The sequence below is a fragment of the Anneissia japonica genome, unplaced genomic scaffold, assembly GCF_011630105.1.
Source record: "Anneissia japonica isolate Jap-2015-1 unplaced genomic scaffold, ASM1163010v1 scaffold1949_len687591_cov173, whole genome shotgun sequence".
NCBI classification, from domain to species: domain Eukaryota; kingdom Metazoa; phylum Echinodermata; class Crinoidea; order Comatulida; family Comatulidae; genus Anneissia; species Anneissia japonica.
Window position 1 is genome coordinate 617,888 of NW_022754854.1, and position 21,468 is coordinate 639,355.

At 33.2% G+C, this 21,468-nt stretch overlaps 1 protein-coding gene across 5 annotated transcripts; it reads left to right on the forward strand.

Moving 5' to 3' along the window:
• The first annotated feature begins 306 nt into the window (after nucleotides 1-306).
• On the forward strand, nucleotides 307-18,288 carry LOC117123282. Of its 5 annotated transcripts, none has more exons than XM_033269148.1 (7): nucleotides 307-609; nucleotides 9,053-9,216; nucleotides 9,459-12,363; nucleotides 13,822-13,981; nucleotides 14,672-14,828; nucleotides 15,114-15,216; nucleotides 15,617-18,288. In XM_033269148.1, the coding sequence occupies exons 1-7, from the start codon at nucleotides 595-597 to the stop codon at nucleotides 15,851-15,853; spliced, it is 3,741 nt and encodes a 1,246-aa protein (XP_033125039.1). In that variant the 5' UTR covers nucleotides 307-594; the 3' UTR covers nucleotides 15,854-18,288. The 5 variants fall into 5 exon arrangements, with proteins under 5 accessions (XP_033125039.1, XP_033125040.1, XP_033125038.1 ...); XM_033269149.1 differs by lacking the exon at nucleotides 307-609 and adding an exon at nucleotides 3,709-4,221; XM_033269147.1 differs by lacking the exon at nucleotides 307-609 and adding an exon at nucleotides 4,252-4,410.
• The last annotated feature ends 3,180 nt before the right edge of the window (nucleotides 18,289-21,468 follow it).

The following is a 21,468-nucleotide window of genomic DNA, read 5'->3' on the forward strand; positions in this document are numbered from 1 at the left end:
TGTGATCATCACAATAAAATATCTTAACTTATCTTAACTTTCTGTAAGTAAGGGAAAGCCTTGCTCTTTTTGAGGCAGATTGGGTGCTAAAATTTTTTTGATAGAATTATTTCACTGTTCAGTAAGCAAATACCTTTCAAATTGTATGTCAATTCTAACTTTTGGCATCATCACAAAAATATTAATCAGTAGCCAAGTACAGTATGTCAATTGATACCAAATAATATGGAAACTTTATTAATGAAAACTATCATCAAACTTTTTCAAATCTAAAAAGTTTTTGAAAAATGATTTTCTCCGGCAAAGCTTAGAAAAACTTTGAAACTTGTACTGGTTATCACGTATGATTAGAAAGCAATTTTTATTGGTCGATGCAATATGTTGTCACGGATATGTCACAATAATTGTGGTAAATCAAGTTTCTTGCTGATTCTACCTAAGTTATATGATAAATTATGTGATGATTCATCGGCTACTAACATGGAAGCACGGAAATAAGATTGGTTGTTTTCCTGCCAATTTCCTGTATGTGTTCTCGCCGTCCAGCTACCTTTTCTTAAAGTTTGATACATTTGAAATCTTCAGTCAAGTGCGATGGCAGGTAAAGAAGTAAGTGACTCTATTAAGCATGATATTACGTCTATTTTACTTTTTCTTCTGACTACAGTAGGTTTATTTCATATGACAGCGATAAAAATCATCACAGGATGATAGTTTTGAAAGTACGACTCGTTTCTAAACTACGTTTGTTTCCGCTCCTGCTGTAGCTCGAGGTTAATTTTAAACAGTGATATTTCTTTATTATGTCAGGTTGCTTCTGAAAATTTAATTTGTAGTAAAGATTAATTTTACCAATGTTGATCATGATATTGTTTTACTTTGATTAATGTCCTGTTTGTTTTAATCATGATATGATCTGATGTATATCTCACTGATGATGTTTTTTTGTTTTGTCATTGGGAAGTAATGTAATTTAATTGTTTATTAGATATAGTACATTGTAAAATAAATAAAGCAGCAGCATTAATAATTTGGGCATACTGTAATGTATTGCATTCTACAGTACAGTAGGCCTACAGTACTATTCTTGAATTGTCTAACAATCAGCAATTGTGAAATAACCAAAAAGGTTAATGCATGTAAAAAAATATTTTACTTTATGATATTTATGTTTAATACTCTTTTTGTTTGTTTCTTTGTTTTTTTTTATGTTAATTACGTTCACACTTTTAATTAAGGGTTTTGTTTTAAAGATGAGGAAGCATTGCATTTAATTTTTTTTTGTAGTAAAAACAAGGTTTTTAAAAGTTTGTATTCAGTAACTATTAATAATCTATAATTTATGATTCATCTGGGTTTTAACAGTTCTCGTGTGGTGAAGTTACAAAGGATGTTTTCTATCATGTTACTTTCATTTCTGTATGAGCCACATCCTGTCTAATTCCTGTAACATGATTTACCCCCTCCCTAACCATATCAGTTTAGATTATTTTCCCCCTTCCCAACCATACTGTATAAATTTAGATTATTGTCACCAGTGCTAATAGTTTAACCATTTTACACTTAGCATTTTCTTAATGAATAATACAGTATTTCTAATTTATTTTGCTTAATTTTATGTTAAACAAAGGATATTTGATATATTTTCCATGATTTTTATACATCAGTTGAATTTTTTTAAAATTTTTATTATATTCATTAATAATTTAAGTGTCATTAGTTTAAGTTAAGTGTTCATCTGTCATAAAATTTGAAAACCCCTTTCCTCATTTCGCAGAATACTGTACTTTTGCTAAAATTGTTTTAAGTGGAGGATAAATTTAATAATAATATTGTAGTTTTATTTAGAAATGAAAATAATTTGAGTGTAAAAAAAAAAAAAGTACATAGAAGAGTGCGCTATGTGTTTGAGATGGCTTGGTTGTACTGTATACAGTAGAATTCTATGTTGTGATGATGTAAACAATCAAATTTATAAATACTTATATTCGAATGTGAGGAAGAAATACAGTTAGGCCAGTAATTCTTACCTAAAATATTTCATTCATACTGGATGTACTCATGTAGAAAAAAAAAAAAAAAAAAAACAATTTTGTTTATTTTTATTTTTTTTAGCAATAGGTGTGCCAACAGGCCAAAAATATAATTTTTGTTCAAAATCAATGAAGCGGGAGAATGCAAAAAAACAAATAAAAAAAAAATTCATTTGTCAATGGTATACTGTCCGCAATTGTGTATGTTGTAATCGACCACTTATTAGTGTACTGGTATACAGTAATGTATTTACACTGAGAAAACACATGGTATTATGTTCTGTTGTAAATGACAGATGTTGAATATAATATTGTTCGTACACTTTACTAATACCATATCAATGTTCACAGACAGATGTTAAGTACAGTGTAAGTAAACACATGTGCGGAGGGTGGATTTGTGCTGTGATATGTCCTAGAAATGATGTGTTGTTTTTTTCATATAGTAATAACAGAGGAGGTTGTTGTTGTTCACGGTTATCGATTCTGTATTGCGCAGATTATTGTAACAACAATTTGGAACAATGTACTGTAATAAAATAACTAGCAACATTAATTTGATTATGATATTAATATTAATGTTACAACAGTGTTAGTAACATTAATAGCTTACTAAATACTGTACAGTAGTAAACAAGAAGATAAAACGAAAAAATTTTGTCCTCATTATTAAAGGTAAAGGTTGAAACCTAAGGCTCAGGGCTTGCACAAGCCAGTGTCCATTTCTCCTCCTTAGGGCATTTGGGACAGGCTGTGGGGGTTCACCACTCCTCCCGCACAGCAACTCTGATCTACCTTCTTCCCAGTATATGTCAGTACCCATTTATACTTCTGGTTGGGGAGAGAAGCATTGTCTTGCCAAGGATACAACAAGGGTATCGAACCCCCGACCTCAAGATTGACAGTCAGAGTCACAATCGTTGCGCCAACTGCTTCAACCTTACATTATTAAAACAAAATAATATAATATACTGTAACTCCAGACAATTTGATATTTTTTTTAAATGATTGGATAAAATGCGTTTTGTTTTTTGAAGTCTTTTAACCATGTAGGCCTACTATAGTAATCAGAACAAAAGACCTCTTTATTTTAAGCCCTTAGAGATGATTTGTATGTGGAGGTTCATTCATAACGGAATAATTTAAACACTTTAATTGCAGAGTTGTATTAATAAGGATGTATTTTGAACATTAGATTATTGTCAACGAGTTCAAGTCAGCAGTGAAGTGTTTCCACATGGATGTGCACGAGTGAAAATCAAATGAGATCTGTTATATTATATTTAATGATAAATACTGTACTCATTTTTATCACTGAGGGTGAAGTTGCTTTAAAAATAAGAACAAATTGAGGATTACTGTAGGTAAAGTATCAATTGAGGTTAAAAAAACGAGAAAAAAAAACCAACAAATTATTTACCATGAGATTTGTTGATCTTAAGTGAGATGACAGGCTAGACCTGGCTCCACTCCATATCTTTCAACTTTGACCTTTTTAATATTCAATTGAAGAAACTAGACTAAATTCATGGAGTATTAAGCATTCAATTACATTTTATTTATTTTATTGTTTTTTTTTTCTTGTGTTTTTTTTTTTTTTTTAGCTCAACAACACAGACAATATCTTAACCTTGAATGACTGGCAGAAATTTCAGGCGTCAGGAAAATGAAGACATAATAATGTTTGTCCACATGAGATTTGTTGATCTTAAGCGAGATGACAGGCTAGACCTGGCTCCACTCCATATCTTTCAACTTTAACCTTAGTGCTCTCTTCCAGCCTTGCTGGTTGGCCATAGACCTGTCCTCCATTAATTAGGCCATATATAGTGAGGCCCCTTGAACGCTAATAGCATACCATGCATGCCATTGTTACGCAGTAGCGAAACACATGTGTTGCCTACTGTAGGACACTGAAGATTTGTACATATGTTTCCCTTCAGTCTTTTATCTGGCTAGTTGTCACTGCTGTTCCTAGTAGCTAGCCATGATGATATGCCACTAACCTAGAAGTACAGTGTTAGACAGCTGCATTTGTTTTTGAGCATCATCCTAAGGATAAACTGTTAATGCCATAGTGGAGTTATTGGTAATCTATTTTGCCTTTTGAAGATGCTGGCAGATAAAAAGGAGAGTACCTGATAATTTATGTGTGAGGTCATTTTGTCACCAAGGTTACAGCATCATGGTTAGTTACCAACCCAAAAAAAACTATTCACCTGCAAATGTGATTTATTTTAAAGTAATTATGATACTTCATAGCTGAATTGGTACACCTGTGAATAAGACATGCTCATCTTGATTACACCATTGTATTGTGGACTGATATTGGTTGTTGTTTACTACAACAGACAGTACAATGAAATCAATTAGAGAGGTAATGTTGACTCTTCTAGAGCATTGCATGATTAAAGTCAATCATTTGAGGATCTACTGTACTACATTTGAAAATACAGTACCAATTTATTAATCCATCACACTTCCTTGTTCATGTTGGTCTATAGAAATGCTATAACAAAATATAACCACAGACTAATAATAACACGCTATCACATATTGCTAACTTTAGTAGGAATATTTGCAAGTTTCCCTTTGGAGGTGGCAGCAATGATTCTACAGTAGGATATTTTCAGGGTGTTGGAGGGGGTGCTGAGTTGTCAGGCAGATGGTCTGTTGTTATTTTATTTCTGTGGATGGCAGCAGGTTTTAGTGGCGAATCCCTGATCCACAAGGGGGAAAGCCTCCCGACCCCTAGAGAAACTAGGTAATTTTAAAACATTTCTGAGACGTTGAAATGCTTAAAAACATTAATATTATTGAACTTTTTATTTTTAGTCTTGTAATAAGCTTGGTCTTTCCCGTGACTATAAGCTCATCTGGGGCACATTCCGCCTCTACCACTGTTTTTGCTACAGTAGTTGGAACAACAGATCAGCAAAATTATAAATTAAGATGTTGTACTACTGTGTACGTAATCAATGACGTTGGAGGGGACGGGAACAATATAGTAATATTAATGTGGGGGGAAAAATGTAATTCCAAGCCAATGCAAACTATGTATACCTTTCTCAAGGCCAGCAAAATAATACAAAGCAGTTGCTGTTTACTTTAGTTTTGGATTCATAGCATTTGTTGTAGGCCTAAAAAAACAATTTGCTCCTCACAGATATTCATCCTTGTCGAATATATTATTAGTATTTTGTTATATTGTAATTTTGATTGTAATTTATTGAATGTCGTCACAGATGATTGGGATTTGTAATCAGCGATTACATTGTGACTGTAATGATATTTTGTATTGAATCTCTCACTGTGTACACCAATTTTACGCACTGATGCATATGTGTCCTTGACCCTGACAACCTTTTTCAAGTCCCCTGTGGTTTTTATTGTCACCTGGGTAATGTTATAGAAATGAGCAGGAGATTATTGAGCCATGGAGTTATAATTATAACTCCATGATTGAGGTATACAACTAAAAAGTATACCTTATAAATTTATGTTGGACTTATTTAATTGTGGCTTCCAGGTTATATATTTAATGTAGAGTTTTAGTTGGTGTTTTTTTTTTTTTTTAATTTATTGATGTATTTATTTAGTCTTAATAACTTGTTTACTACTGTACAGTATTTGTAGTAAACATTTACTGATTAATGTTTAAAAACCTGATGTACCATAGTCTGTACCACTTTGACATAGTGATGAACATTAATTATTGGAAGAGCAAGATACTAGTGATTCCAGTTAATGGGTTTCCTCCCTATAACTGCCATCATTTTGTAATCAGCCTGATATGGTACAGTGGTAGCTCATTATTTTATTATCATTTCTTGTTTTTGACAAACATAATCTAGGTTTTTACCAATGCTATGCATCATTGAGTCAATATTTTGTATTTATTATTAACTAAATGTCTGTAGTATAGGCAGGGTCACAGTCGAATATTATGATGAATGTCCTTCCTGTATAGATGTTACTGTACATTGATGATGACTATTTTTTCTGGGAAACTTCATTGAATGAAAATGATTGGCCTACATAAATGGCGTTATTGCGTAATTCGCCTATTTATATAGGCCTCATTTCATGAAAATGTCATCGGTATGGTATGGTATTGCTACATCATCTTTATGTTTACATTCAACATGGACTCAGTATTTTCTATACCTCCTTGTTAAAACCCACAAGAATAACAGATACCTAAAACATAATAAATATAAAGATAATAAGATCAAATACAATGTTAAACTGCGCAAACCGTGTATAGGCAATTCTATTATATTCTATATTATATTATATTCTTTTATGTTTAAGGGTAAAAAAAATCTAATTTTTTTTTTACTGTACCTTACCCTTTTGAACTTTTCTTCCCAAAATTTAAAAATTTCTTTCTGAAAATTAATATGTACCATTCCACTAAATTTTAAGATGATCCATTCCTTATTTTTTGCATGGACGATTCCATGGGTGTTACATTCAGACAGTTTTTAGAGTTATAAATGAATAATACAAATCAAACTCACAAATATCAAACCTTTTCTATATTCACAACAAAACATCTTGCTAGCGAAACAGACTGACAGTTGGCTGAGGTTAAAAAAGAGAAAAAATATTCTGAGCAATTATTAAACAGTGACCACATTTCTTTTCCTGTTTTCTGTTCTTAATTATTGGCCTCTGTTTCCATTTAATATAGTGTCATTCCTGTTTTATTATGAATATGTTAATGTGATGTCATAATTAGTCACATGATATTTGTGAGAACATTGATGAGTATGCAGATTCCCTCTACCAAAACATTTCGTACAAATCTGCCACTGCAGATTTAGGAATATTACCATACCATTTATTTTGAAACTTTGATGTAATGCAGGTGATCCATGTTTTGAAAAAATAAATAAATTAAGGAATAACTTCCATAATGTTTCAGTAGTACAGGTACAGCAGTTTAAATTTAAAGATACTGTAGACCTACTTCTACATTCATGGTTAACAAATTTACAATTGCTAGTGTACAGTAATGGTCCCTTATTGACATACAGTACAAACCTGAATCTAAATGACTTGGGTCCAATTCAAGGATTTTGTTAATAGCACAGTTGTATTTGTTAGAATTTCATAGAAATATGATTGAATGTGAATTCTGTTTACATTATGCTTTAGCCTTGATTTCAATGCAAGTGCTCTATATCCAATCAAGGTCTAAGTTTAATATAGCCAAGATTTACAGACCTTCATCAATGGCAGTTTCCAATGTTCTTTTAAATAATTGTTTATACAAGGTTTCTAAGCTATTGGTTACTAGACATTTCACAATGGGCTTTATACCACTACTGTAATACTAAGAAACTTTTATTTTGTCTGGTTTACTAATGCTGTTCATTCATTGTTAATGCTAGACTACATTTTCCTGGGTTTCCATCAAATACACTGCAAAAGGCTCTTACGTGTATGTTGTAATGAGATTTGCTGATGCGTGACATCACCATTGGCTGTAAATTTGTATAAATTATTGTGTTTTTATAGTAAGGTGAGTGAAATATTTTATGGCTCCCTAGTGTAAATGTGCTATAAATAGGGATCATAGTAGTATTAATTTAATTTTAGATTTCCATGGTGTGATTTTATGATGCCTATATTAGGAGGAAGCATTTCATGCAAAATGTTTAACTTGCATTGTAAGACCTTTTCAACTCCTTTCTTTATGACCTGCCTCCCCCATGGCAGTTGGTACTGTAATAATAATAATATTCATGATGTTTTAAATGTAATCTCATAGTAATGAGTGCAATTAATTTCTCCAGTGTCGAATGAGACTTAAAATCAACCAGTGGCAGATCCAGGAATTCACAATAGACGGGGCCCAGGGAGGTACAGTACTTTAACATATGGAGGATCTATACCACCTCAGTCCCACCATGGTTGGGGCTGAGGTAAGAAACTTTGTGATTAAGGCACCATATAAGACAGAAGACGGTTCCCCAATTCATTTAAAATTATGTTATTTATATAGGAGTTCCCTTCTCGCTACACCCCCTCCTGCAAATATCTGGACCCGGCCATTTTGCAAGTGTCTCTAAACATGCTTGTTGTCACACAAATGGCTGTTTTTTCATATGTTTATGCTGTCGTTTTATGGGATCTTAGCAACAGTATCCAAGGGTTACGGCTTGAAAAATGATAGTACTGTATGTACTTGAAGATTATGTACATAGTAAATAATATAAAGTTCTATTTTCTTAACTGCCAAAATTCTGTAATATTGCAGGAATTCCTACTTTCTAATTGTAACTACACTATACAACTGAATAATGAGACCCCTCTAGACATTTTTTGTCAATGTTTATTTTTAAACCTGTAAGCTGGTAGTAATGAGGGTAATTCCCTTATGATTTGTTTACAACTTGTTTGGAGTAATAAATTTGGCATTATGAATATAGAGTATTCGCCTTTATATAATAGAAACCTATTAGTAATCACTGCATTGCATCCTTGGTATTCATATAAGACATGATGTTAGTTCTATCCGGAACCAGTGAAAAATGGTGTACTGGTTGGGTTACAGCAATTGTCAACTAGGCAGTTAAGTTAAGGTATTAATGATGTTGGTTTGATTCCAAAAATAGGCCACTTTTTTCATCCAATTTATTTATTGCAATTTCTGTGTTTGATTTGATTTTTATTTTAATGTTCATGACTTGTACTAAAGACACACAAATCGTAAAAAGTTGATGAAAATAAACCTACAGTACAAAACAAACTTGTTTATATGACATTTAAAAACTCTGATGTGTTCTGTTTTTAAGTATTACACTATGTGTGGTTGAATACTGTTTGCACACTTATATATATTGATAAATCCATTTGTATTTCATGTTTTTCCTTCTTCTTGTTAACCAACTTGATTTTGACTGACATTACTGCAGGTGTTTGGTTATTCCCTAAGCTTCATCATCATTAGAATCTTTTATTGTGCAGAACCGCTTGTGTTTAATTAGCTGAATACATTTCTTTTGTAGGAGTGTGGTATTGAGGGCTTGGTGGAGGAGCTATGCCAAAAGTTGCAAAAACTACAAGATGAACAAAGCAAGCAAGAAATTGGGAACGGGAATGGAAAGAAAACACAAATAAAGAAAAAAGAAAACCAAAAAAACAGTGCAAAAGAAGAAAACAAAGCAATGAAGTAAGTTATGGTAATGAATTCACCATGGTCGTGATCGACAATCAGGGTGTTTTTTGGGGGTTTTTTTGTATTACATTTGCATTGCACATAAATAATAAACAAACCACACTGCAGGAAGGCAGTATAACAACATAAAACACCATTGAAAAATCAATTTACCATAGAAGACTGAAAAGAAATTTTAAAACAATAATTATTTTGTACTATTATATTTAATGTTACATAAATTTTCATTTTTATAGGTATTTTGAAGCATTCCCTCCCTTGCACACAGCAACCCATGACGGGGAACTAAATGAAAGTTTTTACAAGAAAAATAAGAAGAAAAAATCCCCAACTTTTGCAGAAAAGTTATCGAAAAAAGATGAAAACTTAGTGAAAAGTAAATCAGCTTCCGTGTCGCGTCATAGTAATTCACCTGTTCAGTCTAGTCTCCAAAGGCCCAAAAGTTTACCGAACGTTTCCACCAGAATCATAAACAGAGGTAGTTCTGATTATCCTAAAGACCAACAACAGAGCACTGTGAAACCAAGAAGGAAGCCAAGGAATGATAAAAATAGCAGCAGAGAATCGAAGACAAATAAAACAAGTTCTCCAGTTAAGGCAGAGCGAAAACAACCCAAGAAAGTTGAGTTACTGAAGCAGGATGTTGATACACCTTATGAATCTGATGCAGAGGATGTCAGCTGGTACATTGATCCAGTCATGAATGTCTTCACTACAACATCAGAGAAAAGTAAGTTTGAGACAGTCTATCGCTCTGAGGGCACAAGTCCAGTGTTGGATGGATCCCCGGATGATAGCACCTTGGAGGATGCTGTCAGCTCAATTACGGAAAGTTTATGCAAGGAGATTATAGATGAGATGGCTATGTTAGACGACCTTCCTGTGGATGGAAAACAGGAATGTCCTGGCTTGGAAAATTTTGGAGACGTTTTACTGAATCCGGTTGGCAAGGCAAGGAATTTTAAGTGCAATACATTACCAAGGATTGGATCTAAAGGTTTTGGTGATGTTCCCAGGCCATTGAGTTTTATAATGGATGACAACCTGGGTTTCGTAATACCAGGTAGTAGCAATATGGATGAAGAAGATGGAAGTGGTAAGGATGACGACAGCTCACAAATGAAAGAGCTGCTCGGATCGAAGTCCCACTTAGCAGACATATGGAAGTCCGAAGAACCCAAGGTTACCAATCCCTGGAATACCGACAGCAACTGTGAGGCTTCATTAGGGGATGAAAAAAGTGTAACATCTCTAAGAGTTTTCACTGGAGCTCATGAAAATGTCGAAGACGATGCAAGATCAAATAGGTCATTTGTATCAGACTCATTATCCGATAGCCTACTCCAGATTTGTGATCATAAGCATGATCACGAACATGTGAAAATGTCAATGGCACTAGTAGCATGCAACCCTACACATACACAGCAGCATTGGTCTCAAGCTGATTATTCTACCAACTTCATGCACTACTCATCAGAAGATGAAAACGGGGTGGCGTTTGTTACACATCCCACGCAGGATGCCTATCAAGCTACTGGTGCCTTGAAGTGTGGTTATCAACATGTTCAACAGCCTGGTAGAGATGTAAACAATGCCCTGTGGTCCACGTACGATATGCAGGAGTCTTGCGTACCCCCGCCAAAAATCGTGACATGGGATTGCAGCCAACAGGGTGTTGGACTGAGTAAGTTTATGAAGAAAGCGAAATTCATCGAGGGCGGTGTTTATGGCAGCCCTTATTCTAGTCATAATAACAGCCAGTTGAATAGTGTATGCAGTAGCAGGACAGAAAGTCCATACGATGACAGTCTGCGTGACCTTTGGGAAACTTCGTTCAATGAGGAAGTGCAGCTGGACTCTAAGCTCCTGCATCACGCTGTTATCACTCGTCAACACATTTCTCAGCTGCAGAGGAAATCAAGTAGTGTTAGTTCTATTTCGTCATCACGGCGAAACTCTGCTCTCGACTACAACAGTGACACAGGAGCATTCTGTGATGATGCTGGCATAGACAGCCCAGTGTTTGTTACTTCAAGAAGAAACTCATCTCGGTTCGACTTTGCCCGATCCGGTGGATATGTCGAAGATGATGGCAACTCGGAACTGCATCCTGGTGATAGTCACCAAGAACTATTCGATGAGGTTATGAAGGAAACAGAAGATATTTTGGAACTTACACAAAGTTTAAAGACGGCTTGTACCGTCAACTCTGAGACAAACGAACAAGTATCGTTTGAACAAGATATAAAGGATGTTGAGGAGACTGAGTGTGACTTCATTCCATGGTGTCCTTCGACAACACAAAAGACAGAAAGCGCTAGTGATTCAGAGAGCTTATGTGGCAGTCTAACAACCATTAAGCCTGCTATTACAAAACCAGAACCAATTAGGAATTTGAAGAGCCAACCTATTGGTTTTGGCAGTAGTTATGATAAACACAGATCCACCATGAGCCCTCATGAACAGAGCCGCAGGGAAATTGAAGATCTGTTGATTTCACCGAAAACACATTTTCGTCCGATCAGGGAGAGTTTCTCTTCTGAAGATTCACCTGTGGCCAGAGATGAGAACTTCAACAGTGAGCAATATATTACTGCTGACAAAGGCAGCACACTTGTGCAATCATTTGAAGGATTACAATTCTCCACATCAACACCTTCTAGGTCTACATCAAATAAACACAGGCTATCAATGGATTGCACTAAACGATACTTAGAAAAAATTGGCAAATGGGATTTGTCGGAAGCAGGATACCTCTCTGATGGAAATCAACCAAGAACTTTGTATCCCAAAAAACAAAATCGTTATTTCCAAAAGGAGCAAGCAAAGGAATTTGATAATATCTCCGCATCATTTCCGACGCACTTTCTGCAACAAACGCCTCCTTATTTAACTGGTGCAGAATACATGAGTGAAGTCTTTGATATTCAGAAGGAAGATCAAAAAGATCTTCCTTGTCTGTGTGGTAAAGCATCCACTGAAGGTCCAGTTAATGTTGTGGATATTGGGCAACCATGCCCAAGACATGCTAGGTGGTTCCAGACATGTGCAGGAGGTGGAGAGGACAGTGACAGTGCAACATATGGGTTTAGCACTGGAGGTGAATATGATCCAACTGTGAACATGGACTACGATCAACAGGTATTATTTTATTTTTAATTCTGCTAATTTTCTAAACTATGTGACTACCAAATCACTAATATTAATAATAATAATAATAATCATCTAGTATTTTTTTTATTATTAATTATTAATTTATTTTATTTATCTTATTTTTATTAATTATTATTAATTGCTATTATTGTTGTAATTTCATTTAGATAAAGTATTTTTATTGCATTGTCAGCTTTCAAAAGATTGTTTATAATTAATTATTTTTAGTATTTAAGTATTTCAGTAATATTAAGTTAACAGTGTAATATTACAGGTATATTTGCTGCAAAGCAGCCAATTCATATTCTTGACAGAAATTTGACCTCTGAAAGGTCATTGTTTGTCAAAAAACAATCGCCTAAGACAACTGAAAAGCGGAGTTTACTTCTTTCATTCTGCCAGGTAAAATCAATTACTTTAGGCGACGTTTGTAGACTAACCTACTCGTACCAACGTCGGTATGTCGCGACGCTGGAGTACTATTCAGCGTTTTTACTATATTTCTAGGTTTCCTATTTCTACGTTTAATCGGCTCATATCTCAGCCACAATATTTTGAGGCCAATTTTATTTACGAACCCAGTTAAACTTATTTACTAGCCTATTTCAATGTGCTAATTATTACATTTAGGCAACGCTTGTTGTAGACTGGCATAGTGTTTTCGGAAATAAATACCATTTTATACACATGCGCAGATCGATTCGCCAGCAGCGAGTAATCGCCAGCAGCAGCGAGTCGCCAGCAGAGAGATGTCACTGCAGCATTATTGTACACGGTACCAACGCTGTTCTAATATAAACAATGGGTCGTGCTCATATTATTTGTTATACTTTTATTATTCATTATTTTCACTTGACTCGCATAAATAATTTTGTTCAAAGAACATTTTATGCAGTTGTAATTCGCAGCACTTCACTTGCAATTTCTAGTATATTTGATAAAAAGGAAAAGTATAGTACTCTAGTAGGACTGCTCACTATTAATTTTAAACTGAAGTTTTGTAAATAGCACTGTACAGTTCCACCATTCTGAGTGTTGACCATTTCCACCTCTGAGAACAAGCTGCTAGGCTTTTGCTGAAGTCTTGCATAAACATCAAAAGAACCATTCCCTGTGAATTATAATCAGAAAACTATATGGGGGACTGCCGTCCCAACCCAGCATCAGTTGTCAAAACAATAAAATCTGCATTTTAATATCCATATTCTCCTCATTCTGAATGCAGTGATGAGTCATTTACCGGAATCAGCTTAAGTTATGAGTGAAAGTATTACACTGTTACAGCTTATTTGTAATATAGTGTATAATACTGCCACATTATTTTGCTAATGACTCAATTTAACATACAGCAACAGTACACATTAAGAAATGGCACGCCTCATCATATAATACTGTACATTAAGGGACAAATGAGTTATTCTTTTCTTTTATTGTTTTCTCCGACAGATATTTCCTTATGAAGATGATGTTTTTGTACGCCACATGGAAGAAAATAAGATGCCTAAGAAAGTGGTCTTCTCATGTGATTTAGAAGAGAAGTGGCTGCAAGAAAGTGAGCAAGCAACAAATGGGCATGGATACAAGAAGAAACCAAAAACAAAGAACAGTAAGGATGTTACCCTTGCCTGACCAACACAAAAATTCCCAAAATTCTACAGCTGGCTTTTTTTTTTCTAATTGCCAAGCCAAGCCCAAAATATTTGTACACATACCTGCACAAAAATTCCCAAAAATTTAGGCCTTTTTTTTTTGTTGAAAAGTACCAAGAACAGCCCAGAATATTTATATACGTATCCCCATTGCTTACATTATGTACCCGTCTGTCCAAACAGCTTTTTTAATATTGACAAAATTCATAAATTTGAAAGTTGGACTTCTCCTATCGTAGCATCTCAGTTTAGTAGTAAGGTTCTGTGCAGGGCTACGCCTTGCCACTGGAGCCAAGGTCCCATGGAGATTTTTTGTCGCTGAATATGACTTGAATTTTTATTGATTTCAGCTACAGAATAATACTGAAGTCAAAATTGTTTGTACTGGCTATAATGTATTCATATGTTTGATATAAGTTTTAAATAAATCTGCAAACATTGAAAGTAAAACAATTTTTATCCCCTTTATATGGAGTTACTGTAAATTAGTTAAAGCATTTCTTATGACCTTTTGAACAGCACCACCAGCAAACAAAATGTCAGTATTGTTCTTAGTGAGCACTCCCCTGCTCTCTCCCCCCCCCCCCCCTCCGTTGACAGATTATTTATCGTCTAATGCTCATGTGATTTCTTCATTGTTCTTGTAGGGCTCCAGCCTAAGCCTTGTAGCTTTTTCTTGGAGGGAAAGTGCCGGAAACTTGATTGCCGTTTTTCTCATGATCTGAGCACCATTACGTGTCGCTTCTGGGAGGAGTCCACCTGCTTTAAAGGGGATGACTGCCCATTCCTTCATGATTATCCAAGGTGAGACATTCATTGCATCCATAGTACCCAGCATTCTTTAATAACTTAACCCTTGTAGTCAAACTATCATGTACTTTGTCATTTTGACTCCCCCCCCCCTCAAAAAAGGAAAATTAAGTCCAACCATCAGCGTAACATTTCTCGCAATAAAATTACTCAATCTTTGCAGTCAGTTTAACTGCCCTCAAAGAAAAGTTGAGCTGATTTCTCCAAACAGAAATGTTACATACAAATAGTAGTAATTAAAATATTGAATACATATTGTATTTTTCTTTAACTTTATAGTGAGCAGGCCTGTAACGTTAGTGGAGAGGCTGAAAAATTTGTTCCAGCCCCAAAAAGTCATCCAGTGAAAGAAACCCAGACACATCCTATTCCAACATTAAAGGTATAGTTGCTTTTTTTTTTTACTTTCCATTGCCTCTGCCAAGTGCGAGTTTCCGTGTCTGCTTTTTGCATGGGTTGGTATATGTTCAGAGGGCGCCCTCACTCATGCAATCTTTTGTGTTGCCGGCAACATAATGCAACAAACAAACATTCGTTATTTTTACGTAATCGTCTAGGTGTATCTTCCCCGAATTATTAGCCATTAAGTCTGTAGTTCTACAATAACAATAAAGTAATAAACGCTAGAATATTACCCTGGTTTTGACGAGTATAGTCGTCCCTAGCGCCCTCAGCAACACCCTGTGGGACGAGTATACTTGTTGCTTGCAGCGAACATGTTAATAAGATAAAATAAACCATGAATATCTTATTGATTTCATTAAATGTTTTTAAAAATTCAGAATGAATCATCACTTATCAAGAAAGGTATCTTTGCATGGAGGAAGAAACCAAAGTTAATAAGGAGCAGCAGCCATGGAAACAGTAGTGCAAGGCAATCAAGGACATCTTCATCATCATCAGCCTCATCATCCTCCAAAATGGCAACCTCATCTAGTCAACCTATACCTGTTGTCAAGGCAACAGAGAGAAGTAATTTTAAGTCTTTACCAATTAATATTAAGGCCAAACCTAGGTAACAAAGGCTTAAATTAGGTGAAATATTTTATAATTTTTTTTTTATAATAAATATATAAATATATACATATGAAACTTTAATTTATTTATTATTGATTTAAGGGTATAGATTGATTGCAGGGATTGGTGAGTGTAAAAGATGTGTATCTTGGATGAATGAATATGTCATATGCCTCTTTCATAATTGAAAAAGTTATATTGATGTTTTACAACTGGATATTAGAATCAAATATCCCTTTGTTACAATCTAATTTTCAAAGTTTCTATGTACAATTTTTTTTTTCTAACCCCAGATGCCTATGTAGGACGATTTAAAACATTCATTTTTTTAATTTTGTATAAATTTTTTTTTTAATAGTAAGTCATTGAAAGATATAAATTTTTTTTACTAGTAAGTCATTGAAAGATATCACATAAGTCAATTCCAGAGTTTTGGAATAAGTGATGTAGTTATTAGAGCTAATGGAACTCGTAAATTCAATTTCCATTAATTCATTGATAAATGAAATAAATAAGACTTAACTACTAGCTCTTTTCCTAACACAAATCAAAGAGAATCAAAGTCTAGTAGAATAAGCTTATAATATATATCAGCTCTTGTGCTTCAATGCTGCCGTTTTGTGTCCGAGTGATCTTAAAAAAGCATCCTTAAATTTCAACTATTTGAAATAATAATGAGAGTAATGGTCCTCGTTGGAATAATCAGCAGCTGCTCTCCTTCGCTGCACTTTAAAAACAAAAAAAAAATCTAATAAATAATAAATTGTTTATGATCTGTGCAGTTGATAGATTGATGTCATTGTAACATGGTTCATGAAATTTAAATGTTTTAATGCTCATCTTCACATTAATCTATTCAGAATATTATTTTTTCTTCTTTATTTCAATAATAAGATGCAAAAATAGAACATAGGTCACTTTGATATCTATGTTGTAATCTCCATCTTAAAAGGTTCTTAAAAGCTGAAAGGTCAACATTGGTCGAGTGTTAGCATGATCATGCTTTCTCAGAAAAACACTTAGTGTTTCTATATTCTTTATTTAAATTCTAGTTACTGTACTGTCTAGCCATAACTATCTATATCTGTGCCAAACCACCATGGTACTATTTTTTCTATCCCCTTTGGCAAGCAAAAGATATGCCAATCTATGTCATGTCGTACACTTTTGTAGTATGTACTTTTTAGTATCGACCTGATTTGTGTTTACATGAATATTGGTGATTAAATTGTTGACTAGCAAGAATCATCTGGTCTTTTGTTAGGCTAGGTAGGTATAACAACATGGATGCGAAAAGTAGCCTAGGGTTGTATAGAAGGACCATGAGTGCATACTGATGAACCTATATGAGCAGCGATTCGCCATTAGCAAACCAATCAAATATATGCATATGCTGATATGTGGTCAAAGGTCATCTACTTAGCAGATTACCAGATATATACACAGTATGTATGCATTATGACATCTGTTATTTTGCATTTGAATTTGTCCGGTTTGTTGACACAGTGACAGGTCCCAATGTACTGTAGGAACTTTGGAATATTATACACAAGTAGTGGATTCTATACAAATCTATAGCAACTAATAGTGCCATTGTTATACATGTACAATAAATGCATAGTAATTGAGTCACTCAGCGCCACCAAACATTACTTCATGTGATGGAATTTGGCGCTATGTGAGTTAATTCAATTGATTGATTGAGTATGGGTGTGTATCGTGGGAGAAGACATCTAGATAGGGGTATGTTTGTAGGGGTGGGGTATGTACAGTATGTATGTGGGAAGTATGTATATATTTGAGGTATGTCTGTAGGTAAAGGGGAGTATGTGGGGTGTACAGTATTTGCGAGTGTGTTCATACTTACCGTAGATGCTAGATCCGCATCTCTTAAGATTTATCTAATTAATAAACCCACCATTGGGAATCGGCATTGAATATCAAACCTAATGCATTATAGTCTTTGGGTATTGAAACCAATATGCTTTTACATGCATAATAGTTACAATGTACTCAGATTCTAAGTACACCTTCATTTTTTTTTTTTCCTTTAGTAAGTGCAATATAATGGACTACTGTATATGATTAATTTCACTAACACGTTATTAATGTTTACAATATAAAAAATGTACCTATAAAGATGGTATTTGTCTTTCTAGTCTTCTGAAAGTATACAATACATTACAGTAACTAATAATCCATGAAAGTCTGCCATTGCAGCTTCAATCCCACCCACTTTTAAAATCCAATAGGAATATTAAAAGCTGTTATAATCTAAGCAATGGAAGTAGTGATTACTATTAGGCCTACCTATACTTACATTTTATTCTATAGTCCATTAGATTATTGTTTTTCTTTCTATTGTTATTGTTTTATTATTTATTATTGTTATTATTATAGATATTATTATTATTATTATTATTATTATTATTATTATTATTATTATCATCATCATCATAGGCCCCTACTATTATATTATTGTTATTGTTATATTACTTTATTATATTAATTTATATACAATATAATTTACTTTTTAATTTTTATATTTCATATATATATATATATATATATATATATATATATATATATATTATACATTTATATATATATACATTTATATATATTCATATATTTATATATACATATATAGTAAGTTTTTGCATACAAATTACAAGGCACATCCTTATACCATTGTTATGATCATTCTCACCCTGTTAATAATGAGGTTGATACCCCTACATCACACAGGATAGATAGATAGTTAATCATCTAAATGTGACAACCATCTATATTCACGAGCACACTAAAGTTGTGTGATTGTGTGTTAATGATAAAGGAGAGAATTAAAAAAAAGGAAATTAATGTAGAAGGATATAAAAAAAAATTTTATTTCCAGAAGCTATGAATGCTTAAAATATCTAAAAATAGATCTAAAGTCACTGTATACTTGATGGATGTAGTAGAGCTGTGGAATTGTGATCAAAGTACTTGCTTTCCCGTCTGAAATACCTGGGTTCAAATCCTACAAAAGTTGACTAAGCCTCATGTTGAGACTTCAGTTCATAGAGCAGCATATTGAGATGACCTATTAGCTTGGTGGGTTCCAATCCCAAAGTCATAGGTTCAGTTCTTTAAACACCATCATATTTTTTTTTTCTCATAACTAAAATATGTTAAATAATTCACAAAGTGAATATTCAGCCATTGAGAATTTGAAGTAATTTTTTCGTTGTTTGAATTATTTTGATTATCAGTATGATGTTCATTTGATACTGTAATTAAGGCATTTTCCTTATATTTTGTATTGATCGAGGTAATTGGAATATTTTTCTGTCACTCACCATCTTGAGGGCAGCAGACTAATGTTAAATTCATTTCTCTTTTGAATATTACATAGGAATAACAAGCTTTTACTATCTACTACAGTGTTTGTTTATTTTAATTCATCAATTTTATTTTTTACTAGGCTCATTCTACCAGCTCAGATAGCAAAAAAGAAACAAATTTATAAAATAATTTTTAATCTTAAATTTTAGAAAACAAATTGCTATGATTAGAGCATCTTGTTTCTTTTCTAATTGCAATTGACATATAAATATTTTAAAGAATCTATTGGGACTAATAACAGAATTTAAAAAGCGAACTACAGTCCTGTACAGATTACCAAACATCAATAGTCTTTCGTTAATAAAAAAAAAATAAAAATATATATAAGTAGAAGTTTAACAGTTACTCTCTTCTCAAAAGCAATGAAATAAAGAGTGAGGTGAGTTACTAATTAATTTAATCAGCACATTGCATAAAACATTACTGAATGTTTCAGCAATGCATTCTCAAATACTGTAAAAATAGAGATAAAACTACTGTTTAAATGTACATTTCTGTACCTAATTGTTAATTAATAGGGAACCTATTAATAAGCTTTTTTTAATGAATAGAACATTTAACAGTAAGTTGCATGAGTTTCCCATCTTTGTTCCATTTTTTTATGTAAATATTTTGAGTAATTTCTCGTGGTGTGTTGAGGTTTAATTGTTGCATTTGTGAGTGATGTAGACTAACATTAGAATACTGCCTTTGATGTGTCTTTACATTTGCTATACAAGACACAAGGTTGTGAAAACAGGAAAGCTTTCTGTCGTTGCCCTAAAGGGGCATATATAGTTGACAATTTAGTAGCGTAGAAGTAGCAGGGGTTTACATAATATGCTACAACTAGATATCCTGTTGTGTATGCTATTTTTGAGAGGGTAAGTGAAATGTGAGTTTGTATTGTGATTGCCTGTCATTTGGAACTTTTGATTTCCTAGAGATAATTATCCCAGCAACAATTTTTATTATAAAAAAAAAAGTTGCAGTTATGAATAAAAATTAGATAAAAATTTAAATATTGAATATTAACTATAAAAAAAAATTGGTGGATGGATGAATAAATTCTTGAAAAAATTGATGCAAATTTACAGATGATACAAATATCAAATAGAAAAAATTAGGTTAACATTCGGTAATGTTAATGTTTGATGTATGGAATGAACAATATTTTTTTGAAGCAAATTTTTTAAAACTAATAAGCAGAATGTAGCATTACCTCAGAATCTGTAAAAGAGTTTCTGTGTTGATAACCCTGACCAATAAATTTCAGTATTGTAATTGCTTAGTTTGAATACTAGATAAGCTATAAGCTTTCAATTGTAAATTAGAACAAGAAAATGTTTTCCTTGCTGATTAACAAATGCATTATTAATATTCTTTACATATATTAAAATGTTCATAAATTCAAATTAATTATTTTGATCAGTGTGTACTTGGAAGTTGATAACTTATTAAGCTTCTTATCAGTAAGCAATTTAATAAATTTTCAAGGGTTTTTAAGATTTTGACATGGTAATGGTTTGCGACTTCACAGCACATAATACATATGCTCTATGCACAGCAACATGCACTGTTAACATTCACTGTATTTATTCATCTACAGACATAAGCTCACGCATGTTAAGTTCCATGTTCAGAGGTAAATGTTAATGTGCCTGCAGATTTGAAACCCTATCTCCCAACACTGTATTTACTTAGTTTAGATTCTCTGACAATGATTAGTGCATACATGATGGAAAGAGAAGCTATTTTCAGACTCGTTTCATATGTTAATCAACTTTCTTCGACGGGAATGATACTCTAATAATAAAAAATACAGAGTTCTTTCCACAATGCATTATGATAATTTCAGTATAGTATATTTGAACCACACAATTGCCTTAATTTCTTCTTATCCGCCTTGCTATTCAGATTATTTTGAACAAAGTAGTGATCTGTACATAATTTAGTGTCTATTTTGAATGAGCTAGTAACTGTGAAATTTATTGCAAATTTTGACAGTTGTTGATAATTATATGCAAGTAATTTTAGACATCAAGTCGTTAGAATTATGTATGCATATGCATACGCACATTTTAATAAAATGCTGGTATATTTTACCACATGTAAATGGGGTTTTTTTGTTTCACATCTGGGATTTTTTAAAATCAAAATTAGCATAATGAATTTCAAACTAAAGAGACAAAAGATGTAAAAAAGTATTTGCATTTAAGATTTTAAAAAAAGTTGATTTCACATGGTCAGT